The 21,995-nt window shown below is 41.0% G+C and overlaps 1 protein-coding gene across 4 annotated transcripts in view; it reads right to left on the reverse strand.

Moving 5' to 3' along the window:
* Window positions 1-3,882: 3,882 nt before the first annotated feature.
* Window positions 3,883-21,995, reverse strand: part of cabin1 (calcineurin binding protein 1) — a 28,465-nt gene continuing 10,352 nt past the window's right edge. For 3 of the 4 annotated variants that reach the window (XM_088376345.1, XM_088376342.1, XM_088376343.1), the window contains exons 28-39: window positions 20,956-21,021; window positions 20,259-20,438; window positions 19,713-20,125; window positions 18,889-19,002; window positions 13,823-13,986; window positions 13,610-13,706; window positions 12,869-13,537; window positions 11,335-11,409; window positions 9,087-9,348; window positions 7,503-7,673; window positions 6,229-6,431; window positions 3,883-6,147 (exon numbers count right to left, since the gene is read on the reverse strand). In XM_088376345.1, coding sequence (XP_088232471.1) covers window positions 6,004-6,147; window positions 6,229-6,431; window positions 7,503-7,673; window positions 9,087-9,348; window positions 11,335-11,409; window positions 12,869-13,537; window positions 13,610-13,706; window positions 13,823-13,986; window positions 18,889-19,002; window positions 19,713-20,125; window positions 20,259-20,438; window positions 20,956-21,021 — 2,558 coding nt within the window. In that variant the 3' untranslated portion in view covers window positions 3,883-6,003. The remainder of the gene's footprint in view (window positions 6,148-6,228; window positions 6,432-7,502; window positions 7,674-9,086; window positions 9,349-11,334; window positions 11,410-12,868; window positions 13,538-13,609; window positions 13,707-13,822; window positions 13,987-18,888; window positions 19,003-19,712; window positions 20,126-20,258; window positions 20,439-20,955; window positions 21,022-21,995) is intronic. The other variant, XM_088376344.1, reaches the window with a different exon arrangement.

Consider the following 21,995-nt stretch of genomic DNA (forward strand, 5'->3'; position numbering starts at 1 on the left):
GTAATGATGCACTTAAAGATACAGAGAGCTCCGTGCAATCATTTTACAACCAAGTGACGTTAAATGCAGGCTTCTCCCAGAACAACCCCCTTCACTCCTAACACCCTCTTCCTCGCCGCAGAGGCACAACATTGGTCTTGAAGAAGTGCTATGTGCTTTTATATTCCTTATGTGCAACCAGTTGTTAGATTAATCACAGGTTGCGTGTGGCTCTCCTCACTTACCATTTAGCACTTAGGACAAGGCCGCGTAGACATCGTCGTCAATCCAGTCAGAGGTCATTGGTCGAGCTCAGCGTTTTTTTTTTCTTACATCTTGTCGAAGGTAAATAGACTTTCACCTTAATTCATCTACACACCTCTTTACACCGCTTAACGTCTAATAATTGTTGTTTACTGCTCCTCACACCACCCCTAAGGCCTGAGAGGAGCACCCAGGAAGGTCAGTCTGTATCGCCCAGTATTACACTGAAAAACTTGGCTATATTTAAATGTATCGTACACTGTGTGCAGAATTATTAGGCAAGTGCGTAGTTTGACCATATGATCATTTTTATGCATCTTTTCCAACTCCATGCTGTATAAGTGGATATGTGTTATGAGACATGGCCAAGTTACGGAAGTTACTGACATCTGACCACCACCGAGCGAGACATGTTGAACCATCAAGACTGGGTGAGGAAATATTAGTAGACAGATTTTTTGGACTGACGAGATGAGAGTGACTCTTGACGGACCTGCTGGAACTGTAGCTGGATCAATAACGGCCACAGAGCTCCATTTCCAATCAGACGCTAGCAAGGTGGAGGCGGGGTACTGGTATGGGCTGGTATTACTAAAGATGAGCTGCTTGGAACTTTCCGTGTTAAAGGTGGACTTAAAAGTAACTGAAATTAAAACAAAAAATAACTCAAATTAACCAACTTCCAGTTTTTAGAAGACACTTTCTTCAAGTAGTAGTAGTACAGTTCTGATTTTTTAAAATCACAGATTTTTAAAAACATCTTAATTCGTAAATTTCGAGTTGTTAGTTTATTAATCTCACTTTAACAAATAAAAATAAACAAGTGAGATGGGGAAATTTCCATTTTTACTTTAGTTGCATAAGAATTCTGTTCACTATTAGTTGCCTAATAATTGTAAGTACAATGACATTTTCCCAAGAAAGCCAAAATCTCACTTTTACTTTTTAAATATTTAGGTTTAAGGTTTGTTAAGTTTGTTGTTTAAGTGTTGCAGTACTGCACCAATTCCTTGCTGAGGAGGACTTAGTCAAGTCAGATTTTTTTGCCTTCAGTGTGTTCTCGGTACTAGCCCCATATACAATACAACTTTATTTATATAGTGTACACAGTTTTAATTCATAGCTTCCCTATGTATTTAAGTATGCGTGTTTTGATCTCCATCTGTCTTATCATGATTGCTCGCTGCATTTTAAGTCGTTGGTGGTGGCTTGTGTCTTACTAGTTTACTTTACAATATTTGTAAATATTGTTTATGCAAAGTGCTCCGATAAAATCCCTTAGAGAAGAAATGGTTTAACACAGAAAAAAATATTGCATTTTTTTCCCCTGCAAGAGATCTTTTTCCATGTGCGAGAGCTGCTTTCTGGTGTGTGGGAGCTTTTTGGGTGTGAGTGAGAAGCCTTTTGGTGTGTGTGACTTTTTGTGTGCGAGCGGTAAATGTTATTTTAGGGTATTCTCGGTACCTTCTAATTACAAGACAACTGAATTTTACAATTATTTTTCTTTCTTTTTTGTTTATATAATGAACCTAACTTCTTGCCTATTTAGTCATATTGAAAACAACTTTTTTTGGGCTAAAACAGTATTTAAAATCTAAATTATTCAAAATCATGGCAACAATGTTAGTTAGCATATCAAAGCAAGCAAGTTGGTTTTAAACATATCTTTAAGTTGTAGTTATAGATGGAAGAACAGTTCTGAAAACTCTTGTGAAATGCAGGAAAGCTAATTTTCATAACAGCAAAACTTCAATTATCCAACATAAATTTTATTGATATTTGTTGCCTTCACCCAACCTTTTCTTTTTACATTGTCACCTGCTGCATTACTCATGCACAATTAATAATAATAAAACAACTATTACAAAAACATAGCGGGAATAAAATGGTCAGTACACAATTGTAAAGTTTTTTTCACTGCTCAAGCTTTTTATCTTATTTGAGAGTGAAAGGTGGATCAGCCCTCAAAGCATTTTAGCAGTGGCAATTCCATAACATACTGGGGATTACAGGGGGGACTAGTGAGTCCTCAGCGTGGCCCCTGGGATAAAACTGGGCCATCAGACCCGAGTAAAAGAAGGCCACTTAGACGCAAGCTGGACTGACGGGTATCTTTTCTCTTTACTCCCCGTCAATCGTTGCCCACACGCAGTCAGACGACCAGGGGCCTAGATCTCCTTTTCGGCCATTTGCTTTAACTGCACGGATCCCCCTGTGCTCTACTGTTAACAGCTGCCGATATACAGCCCGGGCTGAGGATCAGACGGCTCTCTAGCAGCCCAATAAAGAGCCCCTGGAGTGGAGTGACGAGAAATCTCACACCTTTCGCTGACATTAGCAATGCAACATGCCCTTTTTGATGCCTAAGTGGTCACTTTGAGGGCTTCGTAGAGATAGGAGCCTCATGGCTGGATGCAACGCCATGACGGAGCAAGCTCAAGTGTGTGTGGCACATATATATATACATATATATATATATATATATATATATATATATATATATATATCAAAACCTCATGGGTGATTTAGGACACCATGGAGAATCCAACATTAACTGCAGCCTTAGAGGTTAGATCTGTATTTGTAAGCAAGTTGAGTGTCCCATACAGAAAACGGGGGCCGGCGATGCTCACATTTGGTCCCCCAAATAAGAAAACAAAGCCCACATCTCACTCGGGCAAAGGGGCAAATGACAACTTCACAGCACTTCATAAAAAACTGCTGGAAGTTGCTAATGAAGACTAATGACTTCCCTCGTGTCGCAGACTTCACACCCGAGTGTACAAGCCCTTTGAGCACCAAAGTGGTAAGCAGGGTGGTCTGTTCAGGGAACAGCAGTTTAACTGCTAATGTGCTGCATATTTAGTTTTTTGAAAAATGTTGCCTCTTGAGAAATACTAAGAGGGAGACAATCAAATGCAGACAATTATGTCATACGAAGGAGTTGATTATTAGAATTGCCACATGAACATACTAGGTAAGTGCAGGCAAATGGCATTGCTAGTCTGTAACTAACCACAGTGCAGCTCAGCCTCTGGCGAATGGGCATCATGGCCAGCAGTACGTCATTGTATTTGTTATCGCATTCAGATCAGGGATGGGAAACCACATTCTTAGTGGACTCTTGAATAATTTCCCCCAAAACACATTTTTTTCAGTACATTTTTAAAAGGTGTCTGTGTTTTTTTTGAAGATTTTTTAAGGTTGACAATAAAAAAGAAGAAAACAAAAAAAAAAAGTTCTTGGACTACATGTTGGTTTGTTGTACATCCAATTGGTACCATCCTTGAATGGCAATTTTTATGAGCTCTCTGCACTGTAAAAAAAAACCCCACAGTAGTATGTGGTTATATTTTGATTTGTAATATAGGCAGAATACATGTATTGAGAAATATTTTATGAAAAATGAAGTCTGTTAAGAGCACGTGTTTTGCACGTATGATCAAATGAGGTCCATATGTAAAATGCCATCATACATCTGGTTAGAAGTGCATGCACAAAAACATTGTCTGATCATGTGAGTAATAAGATATTGTAAATTCGATAATGAAATAATTTGAGAAATTGTTTTGTCTGTCCCGGTGGACAATATGACCACTTGTAATTGTATTGATATAAGGAGGAAAACAGCCGTAAACATTTGTTGTTGAGGCTTTATCTTTTATTGAACATGCCTTCAAATGCTTGAGTCATACTGTCAGGGTTTAAATAACGTAACCTATTGAAGTGTTTGAGTGTAAAAATCTCCCAATGAAGATGAGGCCAAATACATAAAGTAGGAGTTAAGCTGTACCTTGAGCCAAGCAGTAGCAATCATTTTATGACAGTGGAATGGAAGATTTGATTTTACATGTGCAAAATGGCAAGATAGAAAGGAAGTGCTTAGACATGCAGTAAGATCTCATGTAGATTTCATATGACAGATTATACTGGTTGACAATGATGACACACGTCAGGATGCGTCACTGGCGCTCGGCGTTGGTCTCCCCAAAACTTCTGCAGGCCTCAAACTCACCAAAGATATAAACACTGTCCTATCTGCTGCATTGCTCCATGTACTATGACATATGGATGTATTTGAATAGCCTATAGTTTAGAAATTTTTAAAATATATTTTTGGTTAGAGTTCCATAGCGGACTGAGGCCAGACAATTCGCCTCTCAGCTTTGATACATTTCCAAATGCGCAAAATAAAAAATAAAAATATACTGTATCTCACGCCTCATTGCAACAACCATGTAAAGAAATAACAGTAAAAAAAAAAAAGGTTTTGACAAGATTAATCATTTACAGGTTTTCATTTACAGTTTCATTATTTTTTTCAGAAAACAAAACAACCCAGTAAATACCCTTAGTTTGATAGAAAACAAATAGTAAAAAAAACATTCTGTTGTCTTCCACTGAGTAACACGACAAATTGACCAATGAAAAGGCGTCGAAATTTAGGGACACCATTTCAGCATGCATGTTGAATTCTAGCAAATTTAGTGAAGGGTTTGGAAAGCCAGTCTCACCTCCCAACGCACGCACACACGCACGCACGCACACACACGCACACACCACTACGGCTGCCAAAGGTATTTGGATTACGATATGTACAAAATGTCCTCTTTCAACATCATTTACATCAGTGCTGGTGACGGGCGTCTCCCTGGTGAGAACCTCACGGCTACTAATGTACTCCCGGGAAAAACAAAAAACAAAACATCGTCTTGCAAGGAACACGGCGAGTACAAAAGCAAAAGCAGCACACGTGAGTGCTCTACTGAAAAAAATGTTGAATGTAAACATTTCCCATGTGCTACAAGTTTCGGCGTCGTGCGGTGACTGTCCTTCTGTCGCCTGTGTTGTGTTCCATTGAAATATATCACAACGGGCATTGGTCCTTATCCCAAGAGCTGGACGAAGGTGCAGACCGCCTAAGTGGTGATGCATAAAAGGGTGACAGTCTGCTTGGGCGTGCCGCCGTGATATGCATAGACGGCATGTTCCAGACTGCTGAGACTAAAGCTGTGGTGATTCAAACAAACTGGGCAACACTGTCATAGCCAACTAGAATACTGCATCTCTCAGTTGGAGGTTGATGGGCAAGGTGAAACAATTACAGAAATCAAGACTGAAGCTGCAAGTATGTGACAGTGGCGCAGGGCGTGATAATTGTCACACCAGCAGAGAGCGGTCTGCTCGGACAGGAAAGCTGGTTGAGGATTTCTTGGATATCCTTGACATTCACCTTAAGGTCCATGTACAAGTCCGTTATGTAATTATGTATTCCTGATCTTTGACGTGAAATTAAAGTTCCACGTTTTAGTACAATCACTATTATGGCACCTTTGGCAAAGCTTGTGAAGCAAAACTGTGTACGACTGTATTTGAGTGATTCTGAAACTTTGAATCACTCTAGCAAATCACTGCCCAAGTTCAGTCGGTTTTAGCTTTTCATAACTGATTTTACTTTTAGGACTCAGTATTATTTTAGATAGTATAAAAGGTTTGAAAACATCTGCATTAGTTTCTGCTGTCAATATGATACATGTTACTGGCACTCCAACTGAATGACAAAAGCTCCTCAAGCCAACAATGAGGTTTTGAGTTGGAACACATTCCCCATGCTATCGCAATATGTTTAGGTTTAATTGCGGTATAAAAGAGTGCTGAATTGTCCAACTAGTGAGGACAATGCTGGTACATGGACCTTAAGTTCGATTTGACGGATATAGAATAAATGCTCAAAGGGGATTCCACACAGGCGACTGATGCTCAGATGTCCATGTAATCGTCCTCCTCGTCCGACTCGCTCTCAAACGACGACTCCTGGCTAGACGTCTCCTGCACCTCCAGGGAAGGCTGGCTCAGAGTGTCCTTCTTGACCGTGGCGGCAGACTGCGACGACAGGATGACGTTCTGCCCGGGATCAGACAGTAGGGGTCACAGATGAGCGCCGCGGGACGCGTGCAGAATCAAAAGTGACGTTCCGAATCCTACCTTGAGTCTTTGTTTGGTTTCCTCAGAAATGCTGCCTTTGGGAGAGAGAAGTGTGGGCGTAGGGGGTGTCACTGTGATTTCTGGGGGGAACTTGGTGACAGCTGAAGGGATGAAGAGCTTTGGCATGTTAGGCGGGATGCGGGAGCGGATTCGACTGGGGTCTGGAAGCTTTGACAGATCACTGCTGGCATAGTTCTGCTGGTCTGGGGAGAAACATGTGCACACCACACTGGTCATTGTTCTACTTAAATGAATGGCCACCATTAAATTCTATTTGGTACAATGGAGCTTCTCAAGTCACGTTACTCTGAACTTGGACACAATAGTGTTTTTTTTTTCCCATTTCTAAGTGACACTCAACCTTTGAACAGTAGTGTAACATTCAAGAGTGAGTTTTCATGGTGAAAAAAATTGTCTGCATGATGCCCAATGTTTGAACAGTCGTGTTTATTTTGGGAAACTCTGGTTTGAAAATTAAACTGTACTGGCAAAAGACGTCAGTAGATGGTAGCCTTGCATTTGTTTTGGATGAAATCACTGATGTCCCAATGTAATCCAAATGGAATGCGGAAACCCATAAACATGGTGAATCGTTGGAATGGAAAGACAATGTTACAAGCACCTCGTGAAGTGTTTATCATGTTAAATCTACAACAGAGTTGAAAATGAGACAAGATTATAGAGATTATTTAAATTTAAACCCAAATGTACATGCATACACAAATACGCACATGCAATACTAAATACTACTACGAGTCAAATGTAAAATCCTTACACTTGTAATTTTTTTTCTACATATATTATGTTGCACTTTTAAAGCATATTTTTATTGTTGTTATTATTTTATAAAGGAAAAGTACTGTTCAGATGTATGAGTTGTCACTAAAGCAAAATTATTAGGATAAACGTCACTATTGCCATAAAATATACCTTTTCGCAAAAAGCTTTTCTGTGTTCATTTTATTTAACCTCCAACCCATGTTCCATGCTGATTACCAAAAATAAGGCAGAAACAAACTATTTTGTTATTAAAGAATAGAGTCTCATTTTTCATTTTGTCGTTTCTGTGTTTACATAGTCATACAATCCAATATTCATATTATTGAAAAATCGGTCAGAATGTTCCAAATTAGCTTGCACTCAACTCACTTTATAAAGGGAAATATAATGATAATATATTGCTATAAAATGCTTCTTGCTTCAGCTTCTTGTACATCCATAAGTAGTAAAGGTAAGTACACTTGAACTTGTAAGCACCCTGCTGTGTTGCTGACCTGGACACTGCTGCGTGCTGCTGCTGCTACATGTGGCCGTCTCCTCACGGAACCAACCGGCTGCTGCTGCTGCTTCCCGTGCTTGGGACACAGTGGCCAGTTTCATCTGTTGACAGAGGTGCGATTCCTGTTGTCGGTACAAGAGTCCCTCTGTGGGCTCCTCACGCTCTTCTGGGGTGGGGGCGGTGGAGTAATAACAAAACTTGTTACAATCCATGATCAGATCAAACTGATTATTTCTGTTCATTTGTCAAAAAAAAAATCTGAATCTATTAAAATGTCATCTTGGCTGCAGCTTTGTCAAAACTCGGACATCCTTGACGTCAATACTGATTGAATCATTTTATTGATTGAATGCAACCAACAGATGAAGAATGCAGTGTTTCTTGGACATAGAAAACACTGACGTCAATAGTCTAAGTATTGTACCATGCAATTTTACACTTGATGACTTTTATTAAAAAGAAAATAAATGCCCTGCAGCTGTGACAGATAAAAAATAAACGAACAAATACATATTCAAGCTTCTGCATGAATAGGGTCTAACTTTTAATTTGTGCAAATATTCTAAACTCCAAATTGCCTCAATTTTGTTATGTGACTATAGAAAAACTGTTCACAATCTCCCAAACACTGAAACTCTGTTAGGCCACTAAATTAATATTAAGGCTTCATTAGAATTGTGAATCATAAATTATGTAGACACGTGTGATTTACAGCTATGACTTGCACACACCCATTAACGGTTTTATTAATGCTGTAAAAGGTAAACTCATTAAAATAAGAATGAGGAATAGACTTGCCTTGAGAGCTAAATAAAGCTATATGAAGAAGCTCTTCACTGACATGTAGTGGCATCTTTCTCAGTTCATTTTATACTAAAAATACATGTATTGCTTTTACAACTGTTTTTATTTGGCATCATGATGCACCAGTGGTTAGTATGATCACTTCAGTGTTCTTAGGTTTGGGGTTCGACTCTCGGCTCCGCTCTTCCTGTGTGGAGTTTGTATGTTCTCTTTATGCTTGTGTTGGCCCCTAATTTACATGTCAACTTCGTTTTTGTGGGTAACACCACAAAACCATCCAATAAAGTTTCTTTTTCCTGCGACCACATTACTACCATAACTGAAATTCCGAGCTTGAATATAAGGCAACTGCTCTAGTAAGTATTGCTGACTTTTTACAGAAATCATCTGTACATGCTTTGATGAAAATGATGCAGTGGATTGTTTTCTGTTTGTATCTGCTGTTTGTACAGTCATAGTTTGAATGGCTTTCAGCGTGCTTGTGCTTTTGAGTGTATTTGTCTTCATTTGATTGGTTACGTGTGGTTTGCCTGTTAGAAACAAATAAATTCAATTCAATTCAAATTCAAAATAAGTGAAATAATTAAGTCAAGCCCCTGAGTTACAGGTCTAAAATGAAGCGTGTGAGTAAACAGCGTCAGGCTATTATTATGTAATAGTGCTACAGAAGTTGACAAGCGCCCTCTGCTGGTCCAGCCACACTCCATCTAAGAGCTCCTACTAAGTGACGCCATCCTTTGATGGACAATTGCCAATGAAGTGGATCTCACTATACCTGTGTGTTGTAGGAAGGACAGAGCTGCTGCTGCTGCAGGGTGGCATGCCATTCTTCTCTGTGATTGCTGATCATGGAAGCCCGACGTTTGAGGTCTGGGTAACTTGCTCAGGGGCTCAAACATCACTTTGGCTTGACCTTCCTGGTTGGACAATGGGTGGCACGTAGCGTGGCTGAGCAGAACCGGCGTTGTCAGAGCGGCAGGGAAGAAGAGATCTCTGTGCTCCTTGTATTTAGGCGTGGTAGGGGCGTCGCAAGTGGGCTGCAGGAAGATGGGTTGTTATGAGAAGCTCTCACTGACTAGGGATGCACCAGCAGAACTGAACTCAAGTAGGTTTCTTAAAACAATTGCATCCTCTGACCTTGAGGGAGAATCTGATCCAAATCTCTCAGTCAAAGGATCCAAATGAGCAAAGGTTTGGAGTCTATCTCCTCTAGCAAGAATTATCACTTCCCTCTGGTGATGTTCTAGCTCTGATTCCCTCCCTGTTAAACTCCTGAATTTCTTTTCACTAACAAAAAACAAGAGTTGCACAAACAACCTATGGCTGGCTCCTCTGAATCCCTTCCTGTTCAATTCCTGATTTTTTTTTCAGAGGACCACTAACAAAAAACAAGAGTTGCACAAACAACCTGTGACAACAGTGGGCTGGCTCCCATAGAGCTGCTGCCATGGCAACAGTGGAGCACATTTAGCAGAAATGAATACTTTCTCTCATCCTCTTTTTTAAAATGGATGAGAAAGGAATGGAAGAGAAGCCCAAAGCCTGTTCTTCCCTGGGTCTTATTGTGTTCAAAATCTAGGGAATCACATTGCAGAGCAACCTTCCCAAAGCATGAACAAAAATGACACCGTGACAGTTGTGTCAGAAGCTTCAAGCATGCTCCAGCTTTGATGATTCACTCATTAATTAAGCATCAACACAATTGACACTATTCAGAACTAACCCCAATTCCAATGAAAGCGAAAAGTAACGTCAAAAGTGGATTACGATAATGTGCAAATACTTTTCAACTGAAAATTGCTGAAAAACAACAGTATTCATGTTTGATTTTTTTTTTTAAGTTAAGATTTAAAAGGGTCACCCAATAATTACTAATGATTTTCTTTCCAATCGTTGGTACAGCAGAAGGAAATTATTCTTGGACAGAACTAAAAAAGGTTCTTTGCAGTTATTGACACTGGCCTGAATCCGATTTGGATGGCGTTGTTCTGACAGATGAAATAAAAATAAAGAAAAAAACCCCCAGCACAGCCAATGTTCATCCTGAGTGCTACACAGGCACCTTGGCACTCTACTTGTGTGGGCTTGAAAAAATGTGTGGACGTGTAAAAGAAGCAGGCACAGAATGTTCATGTTGGGGCCTGGAGCACAGAGGTGTCTCCTCACATTTGCTACAGGCAGCACAATGATTCCACGTAGCCAGCTGGTGGATTAGGCTTGGAAACTAGGCGGCCGCCAGATGCACACTCTCCTCTTTTGTTAGGACGTGATGAAGAGAAGTAATGGGCAATGGGCAGAGCAAATATGGCACCGAATGTAATGTGGTAGGGATCTTTTCCCCCCCTTGAACTGTAACTTAAGCAATTTAAAAAATCCAGTTTCTATTAGATTTTTATGAATGTATCGGTGTTCCATTTTTTACAAGATTGCATAGTGACTGTGCTTATGTACAGGTAAGGGACAGGCAAACTGTTGCTATCCCGAGATCAATGACATAATGGGAACTAGTGAGTAAGGAACAAATGCCAATAGGGAATTTCACTGGGTTATATTTAGCGCTGGCGTCTAAATTTGGGGATTACCAAATTATTAATCAGTTTGGCACAATTTACCTCATGACGCGCACACGCACTGAATACAGGCAAATATTTTTCACCCACACCTCCTCACCATGACAACAAAAGTGACAATGGAAAACTGTATTCACTATTCAAAGAATACTTTGGACAAGATTTTAAAATGTGTCTCTGGGAATTTTTCAATGATTAACAAAAAATCATTAACCTATCTCGCAACCTTGATTATCGCTGTTTGGAGCAGTTCTAACAAACCACCCTGACACAGTGTTGCTTTAACTTTTCGAGAAAACATCTACGTATGTCACTAGTCATCACAGGGTATGATAACTTTTTAGAGCGGATTCAAGTGAGACTGAATTGACAATGTGAGTATGCGGCTGGGAATGAATGTTCACCCTGCAGGAGTGCGAATACGCAGTGAGTAAGAGAGATGAGCTGGCGTACCTGTCGTTGAGCAGAAGTAGCCAACTGTATCTGGCAAAACTTCACAGCCTGGTCCAGAGCCACATCCTCATCAACCTGAAGCAAGAAGATGAAGAATAGCCATTAGGGACAGTGAGAATCTTTTAGGTTCCCTCTCTTCACAAACCTCTTTCAATGTACTCTTTCTTTCATGGGTCTAATGGACTAAATGCACAGCCACTATCGATTTCCAATTCTGTGTAAGATCGATCCAGCAGAGTTAGGCAATGTTTGCAGCCGTTGCTATGAGTGGACGCTTAGCATGTGGACGTTGTCGAGCTTGGCGACGGCAAAACATGGTGCAATTAGCAGTACCGGTAATGCTGATCAGTCACACAGCTATAATGTTCCTTCCAATCAGCTGTTGGGTGTAAAAGCACTATCCCCAAAAGGCGGGATTTTGATGTTGCCAATGCTTTTCATGTCTCACTGAAGATAAACAGTACCTCTACTTTCAATCATTTCTCAAAATATTTGCTGTGTCTTATATATTCCAATATAGTAGCTTATCTTATATCTTATATATGAGAAAAAAACACCTCCAAACAAATAATGTTATTGTGTATTCAAACACAAGGGAAACTAAAACCAAGAAGTCTGGTTGGTTTGAGTATAGAAAATCAAAAGTGGCTTGTCTAAATAATGGACTACTGTGTAGGAGCTGCGTGCTGCGCCCACTTGAGCTTGTACGAGAGAAGTTCTTGCTGCAGTTAGTGTATGTCTCTCCCTTCTGGCTACCGACTTCCCACTCCAGTGCTCTGGCAATGACACAATAAATGTCTGTACAGTCGACATTGATCTGCAGCTCAATAAGCTTGTTCGGGCTGTTCTGCAGCTACAACCGTAACATTCAAAAACACAGTACATCGTCATTGGATTGGTTCAGGACTGATAAGGCAGAATTTACAGTTGTTCTCTATAAAACACTCCATTGCAGTTTCTCTCCATGACTACACCATGCATTTGGACGCACCCCTTTGATCCATCAATTATCTATGCCACTTGTCCTCTGGAGTACCGGATGAACTGAAGCCTATCCCCCTTGCCTGTCAAAGGGTACGTATCAGCAACCCAACCATTCACACTCACATTCACACCTAGAAGCAGTCTTCGATTAACTCAATATGCACATTTTTGGGATGTGGAAGGAAGCTGGAGTACTAAGGAAGAAACCTATTCACCAATAGTTGATTAGAACCAACATCAATACAATTGATTTAAATTAGTTTCTTAGTCACAGGCCTATTGAATTGAATCAGCAAAAACAACAATAAATCCAAAATAATTAAATTGCTTGAGATAACACAGAAACAGTATTTTCATCCCAAACTTTAAAAACTGTAAATTGCAAAGTGTTTTATAGCCGATGTCTTCCAAGAAGAGGTGTTTGTGAGGAGTCATTTAATCTAAGAGAAAGGCCATAAAACTTTACTTGACTTTGCAGAATCAAAGAATTATAGCAGAGGACACCGCGAATGAGGGAACATGTTTTGTGGCACATCTGAAAGAACTTTACCTGTTTTATGAGCATGTATGTCTCCGACATGATCTTTTCAATGCGACCAAGGTCATAGGTCATAACTTTCTGGCCTTGTTGCCACACTCTGTATGCATCAAGTAGTAGGGTTTTTCCCGACTCAACATCCTCTAAAAGTTTCCTTTTTCTGCTGGGTCTTCGTGGTAAACCTTGATCGGTGCTGCTAGCTGCCAAAGTGACCTTGCTGGCCAAAGACTGGAGCTGCTGCTGCCTGGAGCTAATACTCAGCTCCTCCAGAGACAGCTCTGATGTCCGGCTGTTGTCAGTCACTTTTTGCTGGGGCTCTATTACACCCAGAGAGATCTGTGCCTCTGTTTCCCTGTCTTGAGTATCTGTGGTTGATGATGGTCTCCTCCAATAGCCAGATTCCAAATCCATTGGCTCCTCTGGCCCTGTTCTGTAGCACTCACTCCCAGCAGGTTCCACCTTTCCAGGTTGATTCTCGACTTTGCCACTTTTATCCGCAACTGGTGGAGGAATTTGTGGTAGGGAGCTTTCCTTACGTCCTGCATCAGTGGTACAAGTCCCCTCTGTGAGCACTGGCTTCTTGGGCAGCGCATTTTTGCTGTCCTCTGAACTTGGCCTGCTGGATGCGGCCGTCGTGGTCATCTCCCCCATGGAGGGGGTCGCTGCTTTGGGAAGCTGCACCTGAAATACAAAAGAACAACCAGTCACAAGCAGCAAAGGGGAAATACAGTGATGTGATGTGTTCTTTCTTACCCCACTGAGACTGTTCAGATTGTCCTCCAGGACTTTTACATTGAGGAAGAAAGCTCTCTTGGCCAAAACCTGGCGATCAACATCACGTAAATATTTTCTTGATGGATTCAAGGAAGAGAGAAGGAAGTGGGTTAGGAAGTAGAGAAGACATAAGAAATGCACTGTGAATAAAGTCTATAACAAACAGCAGCGCTGCAGGAAATTGGCCCTTACTTTCCCTGATCAGGGGTTCTCTGCAGCATGAAAGACACTTTCAGCAAGGTGTCGTGATCTTTAAGCTGTGATAGCACCTCCAGCAAGAGGACAATGGATCGGTTCATATGAGATGCAAAACTTCCTGGGCGATCAATCTCATCTACTGGAATACGCCAGATGCCCTGCGGGTGGAAAGGAAATTGAAACTCGGAGCAGAAAAAGCAGTCATTTGCAACTGTGCTACAAATAACAATTGCTTTGTATGACCAACTGCAGCTTTATTTAAAAACACAGTAGGCATAAACGAGAAACAAAATGGTGTTTAGAGGTAGAGTCCTGGATGCAACTGGTGGCTTTACGACTGGAGATGTAAGAAAACCAATAGACTTAGGGGGGGTTTCGAGCGCAAGGAATCAATTAGCAAGGAGAATATTTGAAAGGAAAGACTCAACAGAGCAGAAAGTAATAGAATTAAGTGCGAGTGAAAAACATGGCATTCAAAGACGCACTAATGAGGAATGGAAAGGCTGCAGGGGAGATCTTGCAGACTGCCTGGACATGTAGGAGGTGGGAGGGAGGCACAGAGAGGGTGTTCTCTGGGCACACATGATAGGAAGCCTCATTAGTTCTCAGTTGTGGCCAAGCAGTGCAACACGGCCACAGAACGGCGGCCAACAACCATAAGCTATTCTCTGCAGAAGGCGTGACGTTTCCCTTGATGGACCAATCCACCTTTTCAGTAAGCATGTGTCGGCTTGGCAGGCAAAATGGGCCTACATCTATCGCCCCTCAATTTTTTTTTAATCAATGCAAGTGCAGATGGTAGCCTAGGTTATTCAGAAAGCACACTGTGCATATTCTGGCATCTGAAAATGTGTGCGAGACAAAACAAAGATGATCATATCTGTCAGGATGGAACACGACAAATGAGATGGAGCACTTGGGAGCCTGGTGGTCTTCTGAAACACACAGCTCCAGATGGTCAGATGGCATTTTCCAAGACTCTGGAGGGAAATGAAGCGCGTGAAAGAAGCTCGACAAGGGAAACCTATCAAATGATTATACTACATATCCAATGACAAACTTCCCACCTACTGACAAACTAACAAAGCCACCACCAGAATTGCACAGAGCGGTATTGATTTTTCGACCGTTATCATTTGCGGCAGTTGCCTTGTAGGTGTGAATTTAATACTTAATTTATTCTTCACAAATTATTTGGCACATCAACTCTTAGAATACAGTCCAGTTGAATCTTTGGTACCAACATTAGCCAAATTACTCCATGTAGCCTTACATGAGAAAGTATGACGGTTTACCCTGCTCAGTTTACAAGTCCTGCGTACTTGTATGCGAAGTAGACAGCATCTCTAATGGACGAGGATTGTTCAGAGAACTTTCAAACCATCATTGACACAAATCTGTTTCGGGGAACGCAAAGCCATGGCTTTACACAGATTATTCTGTAGCACAACAGGTAAAGCAGATTTGTAAGACTGAAATGATTCTAAGCATCTTTTTTTTTCAGGAGAAAATATAAACTGTTATGGTCAATATTCCACACAACAATGATGCAGACAGAAGAAGAAATATATACGCATAGTATGTAAAAAATCTTAAGAAAAGTATCGATTAAAAGCAACAGCACTGCTAGTTCATTGTCTGTGCGTGATAAAAATGAGAAGTGGAGCAAGCTGCCCTGAAGCTTTGCGAATGCGAGTCAAATCCAACACATATGTACTTTCACAAAGAAACTTTCCAGATCTTGTAACACATTAACGGAGACAGGTCTCAACATGAAAATCATAATAGCAAAGCCTCAAAATATTCCCTGGTACAAGAAAAAAAGTTGGTGGTCATGTGACTCATAGCAACCAGTGGCAATTGCTGCAGTTAAGCAATCACGACATAAGCATTCCGCCAGCCATCTATGTGTAACTTGAGGAAGGAACTAGGGTATGTTTTTAAACCAAGCTGGCTGTCAATTCTACAAACAATTGACAGGTGCAGGGTACCATTAGTCATCTTGATCCGCATCTAATAGCATCAATCAAAAGTCTCACAAACACCACAACTAACACACTCTGTTTCCAAAAGTCGGGCAGAAAGCAACATACCATCACCAAAGAAGGCTATTCCCCGTTTCCTACGCTGATATTTTTCGGAAGGATTCTTGCAGGGGGTAGCAGCGACGGCATCCCTGGCAGCACCTCCACCCTAACAGAAGCTCATGCTCAGAGAGCAATGGGCGGGCTGCATTTAGGTGCGAGGGCAGCGAGAGCCGCAAAGGAAGAAAAGCAGGAAGCTCAGCTGCACACAGCAGAACCGGAACAGAAGAAGAACGGTAGAATGGTAGCTGCCTTGGCAGGAGGAGAGCCAGCAGTGAAGTCAAGGCCTATGAGCTCAGGACACCGCTGACAGACCAGTAGACTCATCCCTCTCCTGCCATCTCAAAACAAAAACACCCACGCACTCCATCTCCACTCTCCCCTGACCCCAGCTTGCTGGAGTTCTCCCCCCCTCCTCCTCCTGTGCTTTCTCTTGCACTATACAGAGTGTTCAGCCAGCCCTTGTAGGTCTGTGCCAGCCAATCGCAGAAGAGCAGCGAAAAGTCCCGCCTATTAATGCACACCCACACAAACAGAGGAGCGAGAGAGTAATGAGGAAGCTGAACAAGAGCAACACAGAGAGGAGATGAGTGGAGCATATAACAGTCAGGGGGAGGGGAAGAACATGATCATGCTGAAGTCAGAGCAACAGGAAAAGAACATGAGAACATAAACTGGCTGAAAAAGGAATTGAGTACTACAGCCCCAATGCATAAGTGTACACTGCAAAGATTGGCACACCATGAAAGGGAAAGAACAGGTTTCTAGAAACAAAATCCTTATTAACCGAGTGCAACAAAACAAAGATGCCTGAAGAATTCACAGCATATATAATATCTTCACAGCCAAGAGCCCTCACCTGCTTCCTTTCAACACTGGCTGTGTCTCTCCTGATGGCCACCATAAACATACTACACATGCATAACCTTGTTTATCCTGTTTCCTGTGCTGAGCTGAGAGGGAAAAAGTGCTGCAAAATGTCAAGCTGAACCCAAGAAAGCCACGAGAGACAGCGGAATCCCTACGGACAGTGAGGGAATTCCCGTTAATGTGCAAATCAAAACATTTGAAAGATGTTTTCACCGTCCGCTGCCTTAAGAACGAGGTTCTCCCGAGTGGAGCTCCACCTACAAACACCACACTGCACACTGTGTGTGTGCGCACGCGTGTGCGTGCAAAGCAATCATAGCATTGGGAACTCAACAGTCATGTCACCTCATGTTGATGACGTCATGTGTTATGCACCATGTTGAGTTTGTAAATTTGTGCATTACCTTGATTTCTGTCACCACAGCGAAGATGAAGAAAAAAATTATATTCTTAAAATCGGACACGTAAGGACTTTTCTGGCCGTCAGTAAACTTGACAGGCCATCCTGACTTCAGTTAAAATGTAAGAGAAGTTAGACGCTCCACAATGTTGACTTCCATTTTAACAAAGCAAAAAGTCAGTGCTCTGGAATGGGTTTTAAAATGAACTAAGGTTGCAATTTACAATTACTTTGATAATTCTGTCAATTATTTTGCATGAATTGAAAAATATTTTAATCTCCTACAGTTATTCAAAAACATGTTATTATTTCAAATTGACATATTAATCATGTTTCAGTTACTGGTATGGATTGTAACATGTCAGAAAATAGCCAAAAATATCAGTCATTTTTTTCTAAACTAAAAGAAAATATTTTTCTTTTGCTTCAACACAAAGATAATCAGTCTGCTTTCATAATAAATTGGATATCATTTACTGTTGAGCAACTGAAATTCCAAGCATTTGGACAATTTTAAATAAAAAAATGATTAATCAATTATCAAAAATAATCTGACTAATTTGATAATGGATTTGTTGCAAATTAATTGATTTTCATTGCACCTTTAATCCCAACATGCTTCAAGATAAAGGTGAGGTTACTCATACCTGCTCAATTTGGTGACTCATGAAAACATATTTGCAATCATTTATGCAAGGTTGTCTTATTATAGTGCTTGGTTTGAAATATTGCACAGTAAAGCTGTGACAGTTGTCACACCGAGATAAACAGGTCTGCTTCCAAAAGGAGCTCTGCTAGAACCCAATGGGAGCTACTAGCTCACTGTAGAGCTCCTGTTCAGCCGTGGCCCATTATCGCTTCTGCAATCTGTTACCAGGAAATTACATCGACATGGTATACTACAATGTCCAAGATGATATCAACCGCTGAAAAACGTAGCAACAACTGATGTGTATTAGACACATATTTATGAGCTTAATTTCTGAGAAAGCAAAAAATAAATCAAAACCTAACTCCATGGGAAGCCAACACAAGCCTCGTGAAGACAGATCATTCACCAATCACCTACTAAGAAATTCCATTTGTGGAGCTGCTTATTTGTTTTCACACCAGATTTCTGAGCAGCCAGTTGAATTGTGAGGCAAGGGTGTAGAAAAGGGTAACCCTAATGATATGTCAATACTGTACTACTCACAGTAACCACACACGAGCACATCATTAGCAACAAATCGCCAGAACCCACATCAGTGTTTCACGAGCAAGTCCCTTGAGATTGCGACTTTGCTGCCAACACGAGTGAAGCTGCTATTGCGTTATACACACACCAATACAAGAGCTGCACAAAGCATATATCAAATATATATTTGACTTAACATTAAGATAACTACAATGGTGCTCAGTCTGCCTGCCTGGTTTTATTAAATAAAAACAAATTCGCTAAATAAAGTAGCTGAAATATATTAAAAAAAAAACATGTCTAATGAAGATTCAATGCGGTTACATTACCTGCCGTTTATAAAGATGTAGCTGAAATATAAGAAAACATGTCTAATGAAGATTCAATGCAGTTACATTACATGGCATTTAGAAAGATGAATGTTAAATGACTCACTGATACCTGGCATCTACAAAAAGCTAATAAGAAATGTGCGGCGACGATATGACATGGGAAAGACAACATAAAAGGAACTGTGAACTGAACTTACATTGAACAGGTTTGTCTTGTTTCTTTCACAGAAGAGTCCTTGTGCAGGCATGTGCTTCTGTTGTTGCCATGGGACACTGCTTCCTAGCAACACATCTCGGGCCCACTGTAGGTTCTGTGGTAATAAATAAATAAATAAACACATCTACATTTTAACATGCACAACATACTATCACCATGCGAACTGCCTTTCATTATTACAACGTACTGATGTAATGCATAAACAGTTTGCTTGCCTTGGATGTTGTGTAAACATCTGCTAAAATCGAAATGGTGCTCATTTACAATCAACAAAGCCAACATCATTTTTCACAACCTTGGAAAAAAACCTAATATGCAGAGTGCTATGAAAAGGTAAGGTAAACTGTTTTAAAACATAATAACACTTGAAAAACCATGATTAGTGGAGATAATAGCCTCCATTACAATGGATCAGAGAACTGAGAGAATGATGCCCCCATACAGTATAGCTCTCTGTGCCAAACTGGCTGAAAAAGCATGGTTCTCAACCCACGCATACCTCTACCCACAGAGCTTTGGAGCGCACAGAGCCGTCTTCTGCAACTAATGTGCAACGAATAAGGTCTAATGCAAACAAGAGAGGTGGAGGGGAAAATGAGGCAGTGACTGGAGCTTATATGGTAAGTAATTCTATGGCTAGCACTGTAATTGCTAGGAGCAGCCAGGTCTCACCCGACATAGAAACTGCTAGAAGTACTGATTACCTGTAGATAGGTATGGCTCAAGTTAAATGGCATATTGTGCTAGGAGCACACAATGAGCCACCGTGTCATTAGTGAACATGAGTTAAAAAGGTGAACTGACCTGGTGGGTTTTGCTGTTGGTGTAAAAGAAAGCCAGGCGGTAGAGGCTCTTATAGTGTTGAGGAAACCGCCCAAGGCAGAGGAAAAGAGAGCGGACGCACATTTCCACCAGCATTTTTTTCTGGTCAGCAGGTTCTGCAGGCAGGGCCTTGGGTACCTCCATCACCTCAGCAGGAGGCTCTGGCTTCCTTTTGCCTTCGTTGGCTGGGGTTTGAGGAGCAGGTTGTTGAGAGGAGGCTGCTTTCGGCAGAGTGGCTGGTCCCAGAACGGGCGGAAGGCAAAGGTCTGCAGAGATTTTGGCAGTTGGAGCCTCAGGGAGGGTCACCACCACCATTTCCACAATTTCCTCAACCAGATTTTCTTCTGTCTGGGGCACAGTCTGATCTCCATGTGATGCTAAAGTAGGACGTAGAACTATTCAAAAGATAAAAAATGTGTGGTCAAAATGAGCATATACAATACAGGTACGATACAATACAGTTCAAATTATGTTATGCCATTTATTTCAGGCTACAAATATTGTAGTCACTTTGAGTCAATGGTCTACCTGTGTCCTCGGAAGCAGGCTGTCCTTCCTTCACAGGAGTTGTGCTCTCTGATGACGAAGAACTGACTTTACCACAGGCAGGTTTTTGGCTACTGTCTTGCGAGCTGGTGGGATCTGTGAAAGCATCCTGAGTGGAGTTGGAGTCAGAAAGCATCACCACCTCGCTGTCCTGACTCCGTTCTGCCAAAACAAGTATCAACATAAATCATTTAACCAGTTGAATGGAGAAACAGGCAAAAGTTAATTTTGCCACAAATGTTGGCTATCTTTATTATCTTAAGTTCAAGTACACTACACTGTATATTGTTTCAAGATATTGATGACCTAAATTCCAAAGTGAGTCTCAGACTTTAAGTAAACATAATAAAAATAGTTTCTAACACAAAGAGGGTTGGGTAGGGTGGTCAGGGTTGAATAGTTTTGAAAGAAAACCAAAACTACTATGTCAGAGTTGCTCTAAATTGTTATTAGAGATATGGAGAATCATTGGCAGAGAACTGTATATAACCAAATGAGGAGTTGAGGATAACACACATGGGAATTTTCAAAAGATAACATCTTATGGCACTGTAGGTGAGTAACTGAAGTTAGAACTGTACAAATGGGTGCCTCTGTTAAGAATGCACTTCATCACAGAGCTGCTTTCTGACTGAAGACATAGCCTCTGAGAGAGTTTGGTGGGTTTGAAGAGCAGTACCATTCAGGGAAGCCAGCCACATTGAAGACCTGGGCAAGCAGTAATCATGGTCAAACTCTGATGAGGCTGTTGAAGATATGGGGAGCTGGTTTTACAACAATATCAAGCAGAACTGTACCTCTGAATGCATTTTGTACATTACATTTAAAATGCAGACTGGTTAATAAAATAATACATTTTTGACAAAAATGGGGCCATGAAAGCCATTCCCCTTTGTAGAACCCAATTCAGACAATAAACGAATTCTTTCAATCTCATTCCATCAAAGACATTCTTCTTATTCTCAGACAATAGTTTCTCCAATAGACCATGTGTAACTTTACCTTTTGCCTTGTAACCTGAATCTAAATGGTCAATATTTTGAAGTGGTCTCACTATTAATAGGACATCCAAAATAAAGGTAAGATTGTCTATCATTGTGTTATTGAAAAATTGAGAGAAAAAACAAACAACAATCTTTACGCTTTCTGGATGTCTGAACCAGGTCCTACAGACGTCTTGCCGGAATGTGCTTTAAGCAGAAAGATTGGCTGACACGTGCATAGTGCCACATTTCCATAACTTGGGTTTCAGTTCTTTGCCAATAACAGACCACCCACTGCTTTCTGACTTTGCTCATTTGCACTAATTGGATAAAGTTTCCAAATTTGTCCCATTAGTGCGATGAAGACATGAATCACACAGGACAAGGCATCTCCAGGGTTTTTAGTCAAGTTAAGCCCACACTAAACATGAACAAAATACAACTATGTGAAGCACCAGACAAAGGTGAATTGTGTTAAAGATCTGAGTTTACCCAATACCAAATAAAGACAGTGACCTCAGTGGAACTACATGCATATAAATGGCAAAGCAGGTGGTAAAAGCGAGCAGGCAAAAGGAGGTAGCAGGCAGGTAGGTCGGGAGGAAGGAAAAACTCTGGAAAAGGGGGACAAAACTGGCAACATGGGCAATATGGCTGAACTTATAAGCATATTCAAGACTAACGTGGAAAATGGAAAGGAAAGGCTGTGTGGAAAGGCATCTTTTTTTAATAATGG

This window comes from Syngnathus floridae, chromosome 5 (genome assembly GCF_059516105.1).
Source record: "Syngnathus floridae isolate MCC-2025c chromosome 5, RoL_Sflo_1.0, whole genome shotgun sequence".
In the NCBI taxonomy this organism is placed as follows: domain Eukaryota; kingdom Metazoa; phylum Chordata; class Actinopteri; order Syngnathiformes; family Syngnathidae; genus Syngnathus; species Syngnathus floridae.